General features: G+C 40.1%; 3 protein-coding genes across 4 annotated transcripts; 1 reads left to right on the top strand and 2 right to left on the bottom strand.

Moving 5' to 3' along the window:
- The first annotated feature begins 85 nt into the window (after positions 1-85).
- LOC109641906 (uncharacterized) lies at positions 86-2,953 on the top strand. Of its 2 annotated transcripts, XM_069530194.1 has the most exons (5): positions 86-216; positions 1,382-1,488; positions 1,569-1,769; positions 1,961-2,163; positions 2,699-2,953. In XM_069530194.1, the coding sequence occupies exons 2-5, from the start codon at positions 1,448-1,450 to the stop codon at positions 2,845-2,847; spliced, it is 594 nt and encodes a 197-aa protein (XP_069386295.1). In that variant the 5' UTR covers positions 86-216; positions 1,382-1,447; the 3' UTR covers positions 2,848-2,953. The 2 variants fall into 2 exon arrangements, with proteins under 2 accessions (XP_069386295.1, XP_019962048.2); XM_020106489.2 differs by lacking the exon at positions 86-216 and having other exon boundaries at positions 1,218-1,488; positions 2,699-2,951.
- plrg1 (pleiotropic regulator 1) lies at positions 2,886-7,847 on the bottom strand. The gene is made up of 15 exons (XM_020106488.2): positions 7,689-7,847; positions 7,375-7,481; positions 6,580-6,713; positions 6,236-6,286; positions 6,041-6,134; positions 5,832-5,919; positions 5,628-5,726; positions 5,413-5,505; positions 5,015-5,164; positions 4,819-4,920; positions 4,512-4,614; positions 4,273-4,381; positions 3,831-3,970; positions 3,555-3,748; positions 2,886-3,468 (listed from the first exon to the last, which is right to left on the bottom strand). Exons 1-15 carry the CDS (start codon positions 7,695-7,697, stop codon positions 3,409-3,411), a joined length of 1,533 nt encoding a protein of 510 aa, XP_019962047.1. The 5' UTR covers positions 7,698-7,847; the 3' UTR covers positions 2,886-3,408.
- A 1,996-nt stretch (positions 7,848-9,843) lies between these two features.
- On the bottom strand, positions 9,844-13,626 carry fgg (fibrinogen gamma chain). Its single transcript, XM_020106476.2, has 9 exons — positions 13,470-13,626; positions 13,337-13,384; positions 13,032-13,218; positions 12,827-12,911; positions 12,004-12,134; positions 11,539-11,672; positions 10,875-11,059; positions 10,416-10,693; positions 9,844-10,238 (listed from the first exon to the last, which is right to left on the bottom strand). The coding sequence occupies exons 1-9, from the start codon at positions 13,530-13,532 to the stop codon at positions 10,060-10,062; spliced, it is 1,290 nt and encodes a 429-aa protein (XP_019962035.1). The 5' UTR covers positions 13,533-13,626; the 3' UTR covers positions 9,844-10,059.
- Between the last annotated feature and the right edge of the window lie 1,167 nt (positions 13,627-14,793).

Genomic DNA, 14,793 nt, shown 5'->3' with positions numbered 1-14,793 from the left:
TGTGGCACTGATTGCTTAAGTTTTTTTTTTTTTTTTTCTTAGGCCATGAGATTAGGTTCAGTGCCACGTGCTGTCAGGTGGCACAGTGAGTGTGACCTGTGCTGGATCATAAAGTGAAGAGGAGGGTACAGGAAGTAAAGATACGACTCATCAAACACGATTCTCTGAGGACTCAGAGGATTCAGTCTGTGGTTTCATTCGCCAGCTTGTGATGAAGTGAGAAATTAAATGACTGAACGTTTTAATTATGTTTTGCAAAAGCCCATATAATATTGCAGTGGCTCCCTCTACTGTTAGAGAGGAGAACTGTATCTCAAATGAACGTTAGAAAGATTTTGAGCTTCTGCAGTGAAACTCAGAAATCATTTAAAATCGTGTTCTTTGCAAAAATTGATCATGAATAAAACATTTGTTGTAAAATGAAAACTTAAACTCAAAACATTTTGGAAAAAAATGAGAGGTTACACAAAGGCAGAAAAATGCCTGATTTAAAAGTTAGTGAAGTTATACAGAACATTTACCTATTTCATTTCTCTGCCTAAAACCTAAAAACATTTCTAACTTTCTATTTTAATTCTTCTATTTTAACTTAATGCGTTTATTTTTGAAAGATGGGAATCTATCAATCAACCTTTTAATCAACATGACAAGACACAAGACTGTATGTTAAACAGAAAACTGTGATTGCTTTCTTACAATATATTTTACATTATTGCTGTTAAAAATGAATTCACAACAAAATCGAGAAACATAGTCTTGAATTTGATTTGATTTTTATTGAGAATATTCCATTTGTCTTACAAGTAAAATGAGCATCTGATTCACAAATTACAAACATTTCTTTAATATAAATCGATTGATCTGACTGATCTGGCTTTGGTACACTTTGCTATCAATGTAGTTTTATTTTATTTTGTGAAGCACCTTGTCACTCTGGTTTTAAAAAGTGCTGTAAAAGTAAAGTTTGTTATTTTTATCTTTACATATTTAGCTAAAAATAACACCAAACATTGAAAGTGTTCATTTCTTTATCAGTGAACTTTTCCCGGGGTAAAACATCAGACCTTTATGTCTCTGCAGTATAACTTCATTCTGTGGTAACAACACTCGATAATCGTTGTGAAGTCGTTGTTGCTGCTGCAGGTCACTGTAGCCATCCTGCGTCCTCCCTGTGGCGCTGTAACCTAGCAACAGATGTAACCTGAGCAGCAAGCCAGAGTAAACAAGCAGCATAACTACTGACGCTCCTTTTGTTTGGTCTTTTTCAGGAGACTGAAAACGTTTGCCTCAGCTGCTTTCACGCAGGATTGTTTTCAGATTGATTTGAATTAAAAGCAGTAAAAGAGATAAAATGCCGTCTCATATCATGCTCTCTTACCAGTGGGACGACCAGGCTCTGGTGAAGAAGATCTACAACCGCCTCAGAGATGATGGGCTGCCGGTGTGGATGGACATACAGGGAGGGGTGACAGGGAACATCAATGATGCGTAAGATTATATATCTTCTTATATCTTTGGGAGTGACATGGGTTAGGACGTACATGTATTCATTCTGTGAGTGTTTTCAGGATGGCTGCAGGAGTGGAGGAGGCCGTAGTGATTTGTCCCTTCATGACCCCGGAGTACCAGGCGTCCCGCAGCTGCAAGAAGGAGCTCAACTACGCAGAAACCAGGGAGGTCATCATGGTGCCCGTCATGCTCGCCAAGAACTGGGAGGCCAGTGAGTGGCTGGGGCTGATCACTGCAGGTCTGCTGTGGGTGGACTTCAGGTGAGGAGGCCTCTGAACGGAGCAGGTGGAACATTTTAAACCACTTCACAAGCTTGAGAGGATGAAAAGTGACATTTAAGTGAAGATCCTGCTGCAAAATTATATATAACCACAAATAAAACGTGTTTAATTATCATTCACCTCGATCAATATTCCACCCATACATCACTGTGAATGCTGTCATGTTGTAGAAATGCAGATAAGGATGAGGAGCACTTTGAGATGTGTCTCAGATCTCTGGAGGAGGAGATCATGTTTAACGCCGGTCACCTCCTGGCCGTGGAGGAAGCTCTTAGAGAGGAGGATGAACCAGAGTCGTTGAAACCCTGTCTGAAAAAGAAACCAGGCCGAGGCTTCCGTCACGCCCTCTCCAAGCTCTACATCCACGACTCAGGTACATAAAACAACGAACAACAGTCAACATCTACTAAAGGTCGGTTCAGTCAAAGAACAGATTAAGAAGGATAAAATGAAGCAACATTCTGTTCCAATGAAATCTGTGGATTATCAAGATTAATTGGAACAGAAACTAGAATTATCTGTTGGAACAATCGCTCCTGAAGAATAAGTTTTCCTGACTGGATGTTTCCAAAGCTTGTTTTTGGGCTTTTAAGTCATTGTTATTTATTTATGTCTGTTTTACAGATATATTATTTCAGAATACATTTTATTTATTTATTCTATTATTTAATTTGTTGGAACTGTTTTTACATTAATTAAAATGGAAAGTTTTTACTTTTGTCCTTTAAAGCACTTTGTGTTACCTTGTTTGTATGAAGTGTCTTTTATTGATTGATTAACACTAAAAGGAGGTGGGAATACATTTCTGTAATATCTGTAAACTCTTTAATCTTGGTGTCTCTCCTGAGATCTGACCATTAAAACTAAACAATAATACAAACCTACAAAAAGTCACGACTTGTTTTCAGGCGAGCAGATGATCCACCCGACCGCTGAGAGCAGAAACACAGTGGAGCTGAGTGAGACTGCAGGAGATCACTGCTACTGGGAGGAGAAGAAGGGTAACGGCTGTAAATACTACAGGAATGTCGTCACCAACAGATTCCTCGGTGAGTAGAGAAATTCATCTGCACCCAACAAAACAAACAACAAGAGTGTGAAAAATGTGATTTTTTTTATTAAATGAAGTTAAAGAAATGTGACAACGCAATCCAGAAAAAAGGGCAAGGTTATTTTTTCCACACGTCTGTACAACTGGTAATTCTTTCGAGTCAGGACAAAATGTTTCTACCATTTCTCAACAGTCTTTTCCCTCTGCAGGATTTGACTCCAGCAGGAACCAGGTCCACTCTGAGGTCAGTCCCTCTACGTCTGAGGAGTGGCTGCTGTTGGTTGACGAGACAGACCAGAGCCACAAGAGAGCCGTCATCATCAAGAACAAACGCTCAGGGAGTTTCCTGGCGGTTCGAGACGGCCACTTCATTGGACTGACGTCGTACGACGAAGACTGCAAGTGGTTTTTGGAGTAAAGCAGATATATCGCTTTCTTGAGGGGGATGTGATGAACAAATCTGCCTGACGATAAACTAGCAAAACTTGATGGGTGTATCTACAACAGGAGGTTTGGTAGAAATACATTTTAAGATTGTTACTGTGAGAAGAACAAATAAAAAAATCATTAGAATCTTTTCCTCTTGAGGATTTCTGGCTTCCAGTTGATCGGATGACTTTCTTCTGTCTGTAAGAGAGAAAACAGATTCCTCAAATTATGTGGAGACGAGCACAGAAATATAAAGCGACTGTGAATTTAGAGGTAAAACTTACAGCGGTGTCATCCTCTCTGTAAACTTTGATGGTCTTGTCGGCCTCTGCGGTGATCAGTCTGCTTTCTGAGTGGTCGAACATGCAGGCGAAGATGCCCGACTCGCTGTCCAGAGATCCAGGCTGCACAGCTGCGTGGATCCTCTGGAAGTTATAGCCTGTTCTCCAGTCCCACATGTGGATGGTTCCATTATCGGCTTGAGAGAAAAAACACAACGTGTTAAGACTCAAAACATATTCTACAGATGAAACAAGTACTTTAAGGGGGATAATAAATACCTCCAGACACCAAAACACCATCTGAGTTCACAGCCAGAGTGTTGATGATAGCGTTGTGTCCTGACAGGTTCTGGATGAAGTTGCCGTCTGGGAACATCCACTGCTTGATGTTGTCAGCAGAACCAGAAGCAAACGTGTATCTGTAACGAACAACAAATGAACACCTCTTTAGTTGCAGTTACCGTAATATCGACTGTAACCTGGAAACCATGTCCTTCACGTAGGACTTAAAACTAGTGACCACATTTCATTATTTGTTTGGATCAACATTGTTCACTGTAAGAGCTCATTGTGTCTAAACCTAAATCTCAAGTTTATTCTATTAAGAATAAGTCTGAGAACAGCAAACATTTAGTATTTGACAAATAAATTATAGCAATAAATCAAATGTCTGAAAAGACTGAAAGTTAATAGTCAGTGCTACACTCAACATCACACTTACTGTCTCGGGTGCATCACCAGAGTTCGGACAGACTTCTTGTGGTTGGTCAGGGTGGCTCTGGTTTTTCCAGCGATCAAATCCCACAGCCTGATCGTTGAATCGTGGCTGCCTGTAAGAAGTTACACAGTCTGGGATTAACAGTACAAACCGTCTGACCTACAGAGTTCACACAGCAGCGATAAAGACTTAAAATGAAGGTTATGGTTCAATATTCCTTGAGTTTGTAAAATGTAATTTACCAGTGATGATTTGCGGCTCCGCAGCTTGACATCTCACTGTGGCCACGGTGTTGGTGTGGCCGGTTAGCGTGTGCACGTTAGCTTTCGTCCTGATGTCCCACACCTGCGTGGACAGAGGGGAAATCCAATTAGTGAAGTTAATTAATCCTGCAGGGGCCGAATTTACTTGAACATCATATTGACTACAGATGGATTAACTACAGTGTTGTGATGGAAGTTTGATCGCTACAAGACTGTTTGAGACACTTGAACAAACGATGTCCCCATCTCATCACTTCATCCATTAAACACAGGACATGTAGTTTACCCTCGCTGTGGCATCTCTGCTGCACGTCACCAACACGTCAATGGTCGGATGCAGATCTACGTCATAGACAGCACTCAGGTGTCCGTGGTAGTGTCTGATGACCTAGAACAGATTTATATTGTCATGAGACGTCAACAAAAAAAAAAATCTCAGTTTTACAGTGACTCTCTCTGAGTGACTCATCACAGCAACATACTTTGTTGTACTCCAGATCCCAACATTTGACTTGCTTGTCTTCACCGCAGGAGAACAGGTAGGGGCTGCGGGTGCTCACGGCTACACCACGCACCGTGCTGATGTGTCCGGTCAGAGAGAGTTTCAGTTTCCCACTGGCCAGGTCCCAAATCTGTAATGACAAACAGCATTCCAGTCATATTAAGTTCCTATAAGAACATATCCAGACATAGTGTCTCCAGACTGTCTCCTGGGGCGACAGGAGGAAATAACAAGGTTAGCTTGATGTTGTATTTACTTTTTCCCAACTTATACGTCAAGATCATCACCTACCTTTCTGCAGAATATCAACATTTTATACACAGCATAGTTATTCAAAGACTACTGATACATAATGTTATTATTTCCCACTATATTCACCTTAATGGTTCTATCAGCAGACCCTGTGACAAACCACTGATTCCCAGGTTCCACAGCGATGGACCTCACCCAGCCAAGGTGACCACTGATGACCTATCAGATAAAACACACGGCTGTTACAAACACAGAATATAATTCAGAGCTGACTTAAACGTGTGTGAGTATAAACAAATGAAAGAAAATATTGCATTAAGTTAAAAATGATCTGCAGTTACCCGAAACAGTTTCCACGGTGGGTGCCACTGGGGCTTGGGCATGGTCGGTCCTTTTCTCATGAGCGCAGAAGTTCTGGTGCCACCTCCTTCCATGAGCGACTAAAATAAATACATTCTTCACATCAACTCTGAACTTCTTCTCACACCAAGGATAAACAATCCATCTTCCATATGAAGCGAACGCTGAGTTACAGTGTGACCTACCACAGCAGTGGAGTGAGGGTGAGATCTCTCTGCTCCTGCGTGTCGATGGATGTCACCGACACTGGCTGCAGTGCGGCTCAAGTCCTGCCTGAAACACAACAACAACCAAAATAAGTACTATTGGTGTTGTTGTGAAGTATTTATGATGAATTACTACCATCAACCTCCTCAACTTCTTCATTGTGGTCTGGGAAAAAAAAGGTGTGTACCTGGCTTGTGAGGGTGGCAACGCCAACGCCATGGAAAGGACTCCTCCCTCACTGGGATTCCTGTGCATCTTTGTGTCAGCGGTCAAAGCCACTCCTGTGGAGTGAAACACTGGTGTGATACTGGAAACACTGGAGCAGTTCAGTGAATTGATGTAGGAACAGTCGAGGTATGAAGCTTGCTTGTATTGTACTTACCAGGTCCAGAGGGGTAAGCATGTGTCCCGGTGATCAGGTATTCTGGGTCATCTATTGAAACACAATAAAAGAAAATATGTCAGTGTTCAAAAGAAGAACTGTGTTTTAGACGAGGAACTTACTTTAAAATTAATACAAAACAAAGTAGAACCGCATCGTTTCCTCAGACAGTACAGGATATACATAAATGGGATTTATTGACATTTTGTGCTGGTCGGCAAAAGAAGGCATCTGACGGGATCAACGTCCTCTCCTAACCTTAAATGAAACTGTTACTATCACTAGTTTTTAATCAATAGTATGATTATATCAAAGTTAGCGTGCAGTGTTGAATTCCTCCTCACCTGGCGTGTAGCTCTGGAGGCCTTGCATGCTGCCTGGAAGATGTGGGACTCTGTCTTTGCCTTCCTTCAGGACGGGCATGTGTAGAACTGCTCCATAGTCTGCTTTGAGTTTCACACCCAGCTTCACCTTCTGGCTACAAATGCGAGAAACCCAAATTACTTTGACAAGGAACGAGATAGATGCGTATTTATGTATGTACTTCCACATATCTGTCATACGATGATGCATAAATCAAAAGTATCCTAAATATTACAGTGATAATGAGCACTGGGGATACTGCAAGTCTTTACAAGCAGCTTTACAAACTGTTATCATTTGGTATTAAGATGTTCACAAGTAAATTAACTTAACACAGAAGGAGGTCTGATATTTTAAATCTTCCATCTGTTATTAAACAACATTTAAGATCCTAAAAATCGGTGAAACTTTCTTATAGATTAGAGAATTAAATCTCTGTACTGAACAAAAACGAGCAGATCGCCATCACACTAAGTAACCAGATCTCTTACTTCAGGAAAAGTGGAGAAATACTCATTACTGCGTTCAAAACTTGTATTAGAATAACAAAATATTACAAGAACCAAAAATAACACTATGAGCAGAATTTTCAGTACCATGTATTAGCTTGTGATTACTAAAAGCATTGACGTGATATATAACTTTAATGTCGCATCTGGTCAATCTCATTGTGTAAAATAAAAACAGTGGAGTTTTACATTCATCTAGAAACTCAATTCAAGATGTGAGACACTTTTAAGGGACGAGGACAAACAGGACATTTGTATTTCTGGTACCTCTCGTCGTCCTGTGCGATGGACTTCGCGTGGTCGGACACAAACATGTCGTGGGTCCTCTTGAGGGACCTGAAGACCAGAGTGTGGACCGAGTGCTTCTGGACGTCCTGCGGAACCAGACACGACTTTTAACGAAACACAGTTCAACTTCACTTCACTTCGCTTGAGACCGAATCGTTCGTGACCCGCACCAAGACAAGAAAACGTAACGCTGCCGCAACGAGCTCCAGCAATTAGCCGGGCCCGACTCTGCGGGGTTTAAAGCGGGAGCACAGACGACAACAGACACAGGATAACTCCAGACGCGGACTCACCTCCGTCATTGTTGCTGCTGAATAAACCGATGTGACGCCGAAGCTGCTTGAAACCGTGAATAAAGTCTGTTCACGTCGCTCCGCGGGTCTGAAAACCCGGAAACCACCGACACAGAGCGCACACGATGACCCGCTGCACCGGAAGTACACGGCACAAAGAAACTGTGGATGCGCGTGAAGCGCCCTCTACCGGCGAGGAGGGTAACATCTACACTATTTTTTTTAGATTTAAACCTTTTTTTCCCACTTCATTAGAATCAAAATGTACAGAGAGCTGAACATTTAAGAACTAATACATAATTAATAATTGCTCATTCTTATATTATAAATACCAAAGATAAATGTGGTTATTTATGTATACATTTACTTATTTTGTCAATAATTAAAAGGCTGAAACAGACAAGATATGTCCCTAATATCGTGATAGAATGCACATCTTGTCCTATGTTCTGAAATAGTGGCCACATGCAGCTTTCATGGTGCTGCCATACAAGCCAGTAGCCAGTCACATTTACCTTCAGCCTCAGTGTAGCCTCAGGTTCAGCCTGTGTTGTTGATCCCTCACATCTGCTGGTGGCTGCCAACACCTGCTGAACACTGTGAGACCTTTAAAGGATAATCACCTTCTGGTCCTTTATTCCAAAAATACTTATTTTGTCGAGATGTTGGTTAACATTTTTGCCACATTATGTTTTTCTTGTGTTGTGTTCTCATCGAGGTTATGGTCTTTCAGTGTTTGTTGTATAGACGTGTATATTGATGTGTATTTTAAAATGATGTATGTAAAGAAAAACTCATTTCCACCTTTGCACAAGAAAAATCAAAATGTCCTCATTATAAATTTTCCCTGTCAATAAACAGTAAATGTGGTTTGAATGAGTGTAATGTGCAGTGAGCTCGGGCCAAAGTTTGCTTTTCCAGTCTTTGTGTACTGGGCCATGTTTGCCTAACAAAGTACATGGATTTAAGGTTTTCCAATACTACCAACCCCCAATAGTTTACCTAGTAAGAGACATAGTATGATTTACCATGTCTAGACATAATAAGACCAGAAACAAACAATCACATATAGCAGTACAACTATCCTTGCAAATTTTATTTCAGTTGAATCTGATCTTCAGACTTCAGGCAGTGGTGAACTGCATAATATAACCAGGGTTAGACCTCAGCTATTTTGGCACAACCATCTGCAATGAGCGAGATGGAATTTGAACTTCACAGGTAGTGAGTAATACCATGCATGTGTACAAGTACAACCAAGGTAAATAAACTGTTCTTATGTGGATCAAAATACACAAGATAACATGTTCAAATAAGAAGTCACTACAACATGAGCACAGAGTGGCTTCTGTTTCCTGCATTACTAAAAAGATAACTGTGATTCCTTCTGTCGGATATACAAAGTTGTATTCCAGCTGAAATCATTATTAAACAAAACAGGACAATTTTATTAAAGTAAATAATTAGTATAGGCTGAGACATAATGTTTAACATTGGTCTTTTAGAGAGGAAAATAAATACCAATCCACTTCATGTGACTTTTCTTTAGTCAAATCTCTTCAGTTAAATTCATTTTATTATACACTTGCTGAATTTGTACTGGGACCTTTTTTAAGTACCCTTTAAGAAGTACTTTTGAGGTATTACTGTCCTGGCCAATATCTTTTATTTATTCATTTTGTGTAGACAAATCTGTATTCATGGATTGTGTTTTGCTGCTTCTAAAGCAAAAGGCCAGACTCTGTTCAAACCCTTTTTCAAAAGTTCCACGTGGAGCCTATTTTTATCTTTCCATTATAATTCCTATGCATGTTTGTGTGTTGTCTATAAGAACATGAGCCCTGAAACCTGCAGTAAAAACTACTTGTTGTTGATGGTATTATGCACAAGTGAAGAGGAAAAAATATTTACAGGTAATATGATTTTTATTTCAGTGCTGTTAAACTGCATCAAACAGTTTTCTGCACACACTTTGTGTAAAAATCATTTGGATCGCTCAGGATCGGTTCTAACACAGATCTTGTTGGTTTCATGTTCTCTTTCTCGGTTTGCACCTGATGTTTCCGTCTAAAATCTCCTGTTGTTTTATAAAACAGCTGTCACAGACTTTACCGGTTTGTGTTTAAAGTGTTTGGTGAATTAAGAACAAAACAGGTTTGGTAAAGAAACACATTTATTTCAAGCTCTAAACAACACTGAAGGTAGAAAGGAGAGTGTAAGCATCAGTGTCCGGCTGCATCAGATCACCACAACACGCACACATCACATGGAGAAACACCATGAAGTCAGACATTTCCCATGGAAACATTTTATTTGGGATGATTTCAGGGTTGTTGTGCTGAATATACTGAGTATGGAACACAATTATTTATTAAAGTCCTCCAAACTGTTTCACACCTGCCTGCTGTCCGTCGCCTGCTGCCAGGCGGCTCATGGGAATGATCTTCATGGTCGTCTCTTTCAGGGAGTACCAGCGGTTGTGCCATGTGACCCAAATGATGCCGTTGTCGAAGCCAAATTCACCTGCATCCTTTTCTGAGTATCTGCCACCTGGATGAAGGGAACACAGACAGTTTAGAGGAGACAACACATGATTTTGCTCTGTCTTATGTGCTTGGATGACATGTTTGTCTGTGTGTTTGTGGCAGGAAGTTGTAAATATATTCATGGTGCTTTAAACCCCTGCAGTTAAAGGGTTTAGCCCTGGTTGTAGCCACGTGCTCTTACCCTCGTAGTATTTGCCGTTCAAATGTGCAGCATGGCATCTGTTCATCCACCACCCGGAGCCGTCCTGTTGAGCACAGTTGCCGTCGTACTTGTCGTTGTCCTTGTCGAAGGTGCTGAACTGCATGCCGTTGTGTAACGTGTAGACCTTGTCACTGGGGTCGTCTCCAAAGTCGAAGCCATCGAAAGCATCTCCGGCGTCACCGCCCAAGTAGTAACCGTAGGTCAGACGATACATGTCGACCTCTGGCCCCACTCTGAACATGTTGTAGTCTGCATACCTGGAGAAAGAGGAGGCCGCGGGGAGGAGTGCAGGGTTTAGTATTTTTGGTCATTTCCATGGAGTCATATTTGTGTTCTTCAAAGCGAACCTCGTCAATCGGGGACATGTTTGCCTTGTGAGAGTGTCCCTTTGGTCGCCTCTTACATAATCTGTTATCGTGTGTGTGTGTGTGCACATACTTTTTGTTTCCCTCCCAGTCAACAAGCTCTATCCTCAGCACAGTGGGGACGGGGCTGGCGGTGGTCAGCAGATGCATCTTCTCGTTGCCGAGCCAGAACTCGGTGGTGTCGTCTGGGGAGAGGTAACCGAAGCCCTGCTTGTACTGGATCCAGTCCTTCTTGAAGTCCACTTTGCCGTTACGTCTCTGTGGACACGGGAAAAAATGTGATCAGTCAATATTTTTGTTATTGTTTCTATATTTGTTGAATTAAATAGTTTTCACATGAAATATCAAAGCGTAGTTCACTAAAGGACTGCGTAAAAATGATTATTTATCTCTAACTATAAGATAATCCTTTATTGATTCCCATTGGAGAAATTCAGGTATTAATATTATTATTATTATTATTATCATCATATATTGTAAATTTCTCTCATAATCAGTTTAATTGTGAAAAACAGCGAAATCTCTTCTGTCAAACATTCTTTTATTTATTACTTATGTTTTTTTTAATGGTTTCCAAGTTTTTACTTTATTTGTGAAGACCTTTGTAACTTTGTTTTTAGGAAGTGCTATTAAATAAATTTTATTATTGTTATTGGTAGTAGTAGTAGTAGAATACTACAACTTATTTTACAAAAATACATCTGAGTAGTTTTCTTTGTGGTTGAAGTGACACATACCCTCTGAATGACTGTGAAGCCGCGTCCATAGCTGTCAATCTCGCAATAGACCAGGAACTGCTCAGTGGCTTTCTCGGGCTTCACAAAGTAAAGACCGCTGGTGGTCCCACCCCTGTTTGCAATGTCCTGGCAATCTGCAGAAGAAGAAGAAGAAAAGCACGAGTCAATTTTACAGAATGACAAAAATATCGTTCTTAAACTTCCTTATTTCAGTTTATGATCAAATTAATTTACAGTTGTTGGTTCTGAATTATGTTTAAAAAGTTCTCTGAAATGAGGTCAAAACAAATGACATGTGGAATAAATCTGTTTACTCTGCGTTGATGCACCATATTGATTTTCTGACTAAACACTGAACAAGGACAAATGTTGTTCAGATGAGGAACGATTGAGAAACATCTTGTGAAATGGGAACGGCCTGAGGGTCAGAAAGGTTTGGTTAGATTTCTTTTTTTTTTTTTTTACCTTTTCCTGTGGTGGGTTGGATTTCAACCGTGTCTGTGCAAGGCTCATAGCATTTCTGCTGCAGCTGGATGGAGAGCTGCTTCAGGTCCACCATTCTCCTCTCGTTAGATGAGATCAGATTCTGAATTTCACTGAGGGGATAGAAACAAATATGAGAAGAATGAGGCGTTTTCAGAATCATGCCCGTGTTTCTTATTAGATAACAAGACATAAAATAGATCAAATAAGGAAATGAGAAGTAATTAGAAAAAGGCAAATCAAACTTGGGAATAGATGTAATTGAAGTGCATTTGTCATGAGTCTGAGTTCCGTTGTCTGGACGAGTCGTGTGGTGGAAAATCACCATCTAATCTGTTTTCACTTCAAACTGTGGACAAGCAGGTTGGCGTGCATTGACCCTGAGCAGAGGTTGTACTTTGTGAAAATACTCCATTACAAGGACAAAGTATAACATGATTTCTTTTAAAGTGTTATTCTTCAGTCTATATTTGACATATATCTAATAGTATTAAATCAGATAATTATCACTGCTTTTTTATTTTATTCATTTATTTCAAATAAAATGTTGGTGTTAATTTAAATACTATTTCTTGGCATCATAATTTATAAAATCAGATTTTGTAGGTCTGCCAAGTACTAATGTAGTAGAGTGAAAAGTATTTCATATCAGTACTAAATTACTTATAATAAATTGTATTGAGCTAAAAATTATACTAAATACAGTACTTGAGTAATTTAACTTTGTTACTGTTGTCTGTATAAAACATAACATCGTTGCTAACGAGCCATTAAAGGTTTTATTTGAGTTCTCATGGTAACTTACAATATTTGTTGTTCTTGTGCGATGATGGTCTTTTCAAAGTGAAGCACATCATCCAGCATACTCGACGACTTTTTTAAGTAAGTGTCTGAAAAGAAAAATCGAATCATTTGACCCAGTTTGATAAAACATCCAATATATTTACACCAAGTCAAATAAATCGCTATAACAGAGTGCAATGATCTTGTCATAGTTTGGTTTCAGGCACCTTGTGGGGAACTCTTTTGAGCAGCAGCAGTAGAATCTTTCATGTGGGTGATTTGTTCTTCGGCCCCCTGGGTCAGATTGGTGATGGTTTCCAGCTCTCTTTGCAAACTGCTCAAATCCCTGTCGACCCCTGGCCTGTAGCGCAGCAGGTAGTCAGCCACGCCGCATGTGGTGGGACAGTATTTTCCCTGAGTGCAGAGAGAGAAAGTGAGAAATGACAATCATGGTGTGACTCAGTGATAACAACAATCATGCAAGTCACACAGCAAAAACATGAAAGTTTAGTGTTCACTTCCGTTTACTCACAAAGCCGTCATTTAGGGTGCACGTCGGGGAGCTGTCTCCTCTGAGTTGCTGCAGAAAAAGAGCCAAAACGATTCAGATTGTTCTGCTGACGAAAACTGCAACATAGAAAATATCATTTGATTTGGTGGCTTACTGCAGAAGAGAAGGAGAAGAGTAACAGAAGAGCTCCTGCTGTTGTGAGAAGTGATGGCACCATGTTGCTCCAGCCACCAGTTGTGGTCTCGTCCTCTCGGAGAATGAGGAGCAGTTCGACTCAGTGGGATATTTATCTCAAACACGGTCGTCGGGTCAGTGTTTGATTAGAAGTTCATATGCAAACATTCCACTCACTGAGCTGGGACAAAGCTATGACTCAAACTTCTGACTGCGGTCATTTTCCAGAATTAACAGAGACAGTTACTGACAAATCAACCACATGTGATTTATCTGCATGTTTGTGTTCTAAAGATGACAAACAAGTCCAAAAACTGATGACTCAGCTTTCTATGTCCAGGTTAGTGTAATCCATATGTTACAGATATCTTATCTTATTCCTGCATATTCCGGTTGAGCTTGTAACTGAGTTTACTTACTTTTTACTCATATTTGTCTTGTGATAAAGATCAGCAACAACACAGAAAGAGTCATGTAATAAAAAAAACAAAAAAACATTATTATACTGGTGCGTTGTATTCAAATATATTTATGTTTGTGAGGAAAATATTAAATTTAGATCAGCCACTGTCACTTATGAACTTTTAATGGGAACAACATTCTCCTATACAAAAGCTTATTTCTGTCCTGTATAGAGATAATAAAATAAAGGATGGAATAAAAAAGAAAAGTTTTTCCTCATCACTGTTTTCCACTGAGCTTGTTCGTGTGGGTAATCACTATAAATCTCTGTAAATAATATTGTCATACTTATACCTAGATCCTCCATTTGACTGTTACAGCAAACTGTCACTGTTGAAACAAGCAACTTGTCGAACATTCTGTTGTTGATGTTTGAACTCTGCAGAAAAAGGTTAAATGGAACTGATGTCCTGAACTGGCTGCACTGGTCATTTAAACCACCAGTGGGAGTGGAACCCCAATAAACCAAACAATCTGTGAACTCACTTGTGTTAGAACACAGAGTCATGCAGTGAATTCAGTAGCTCGGAGTTCGATGGCATTTTCCAAAAAACAGTAAACTGGATACATCAGTGAGTCTCTGCCTGAGCCGACACACAAAGTAAAGACGCATAAATCAGGTTTCTCTTTTAACACGAACATTTGCTTCTAGAGGTGTAACGTAAAATCCTGGTGAATAATCTGATCATTCAACGTCAGGCAGTCAAAAGATTCAGACACAATCAAGGCTGGAAACTAAATGAACAATTAGTTTGAGTTCTTGCAGCGTGTCGTGCAACAAGTGTGACAAAGGTAAACAGGACGATCATATGACCACACACGCTGGTGGTCGCTGCTGTGCT

The sequence above is a fragment of the Paralichthys olivaceus genome, chromosome 8 (assembly GCF_024713975.1).
Source record: "Paralichthys olivaceus isolate ysfri-2021 chromosome 8, ASM2471397v2, whole genome shotgun sequence".
Taxonomy (NCBI): Eukaryota; Metazoa; Chordata; class Actinopteri; order Pleuronectiformes; family Paralichthyidae; genus Paralichthys; species Paralichthys olivaceus.
The sequence above is the reverse complement of the archived record's forward strand: the minus strand, read 5'-3'. Positions and strand labels throughout refer to the sequence as shown.

What these genes read in the sequence shown, in the direction of transcription:
- LOC109641906 (XM_020106489.2), top strand. Translation starts at nt 1,352, where the DNA reads ATGCCGTCTCATATCATGCTCTCTTACCAGTGGGACGACCAGGCTCTG. An exon ending in ACAGGGAACATCAATGATGC is followed by an intron (nt 1,489 to 1,568) that starts GTAAGATTATAT and finishes GAGTGTTTTCAG; the next exon opens with GATGGCTGCAGGAGTGGAGG. An exon ending in GCTCTACATCCACGACTCAG is followed by an intron (nt 2,164 to 2,698) that starts GTACATAAAACA and finishes ACTTGTTTTCAG; the next exon opens with GCGAGCAGATGATCCACCCG.
- plrg1 (XM_020106488.2), bottom strand. An exon ending in CACCGTGGAAACTGTTTCGG is followed by an intron (nt 5,506 to 5,627) that starts GTAACTGCAGAT and finishes TTTATCTGATAG; the next exon opens with GTCATCAGTGGTCACCTTGG. An exon ending in CTGCTGATAGAACCATTAAG is followed by an intron (nt 5,165 to 5,412) that starts GTGAATATAGTG and finishes TTGTCATTACAG; the next exon opens with ATTTGGGACCTGGCCAGTGG.
- fgg (XM_020106476.2), bottom strand. Translation starts at nt 13,532, where the DNA reads ATGGTGCCATCACTTCTCACAACAGCAGGAGCTCTTCTGTTACTCTTC. An exon ending in CCAACCCACCACAGGAAAAG is followed by an intron (nt 11,673 to 12,003) that starts GTAAAAAAAAAA and finishes CTTCTTCTGCAG; the next exon opens with ATTGCCAGGACATTGCAAAC. An exon ending in GACTGGGAGGGAAACAAAAA is followed by an intron (nt 10,694 to 10,874) that starts GTATGTGCACAC and finishes CTCTTTCTCCAG; the next exon opens with GTATGCAGACTACAACATGT.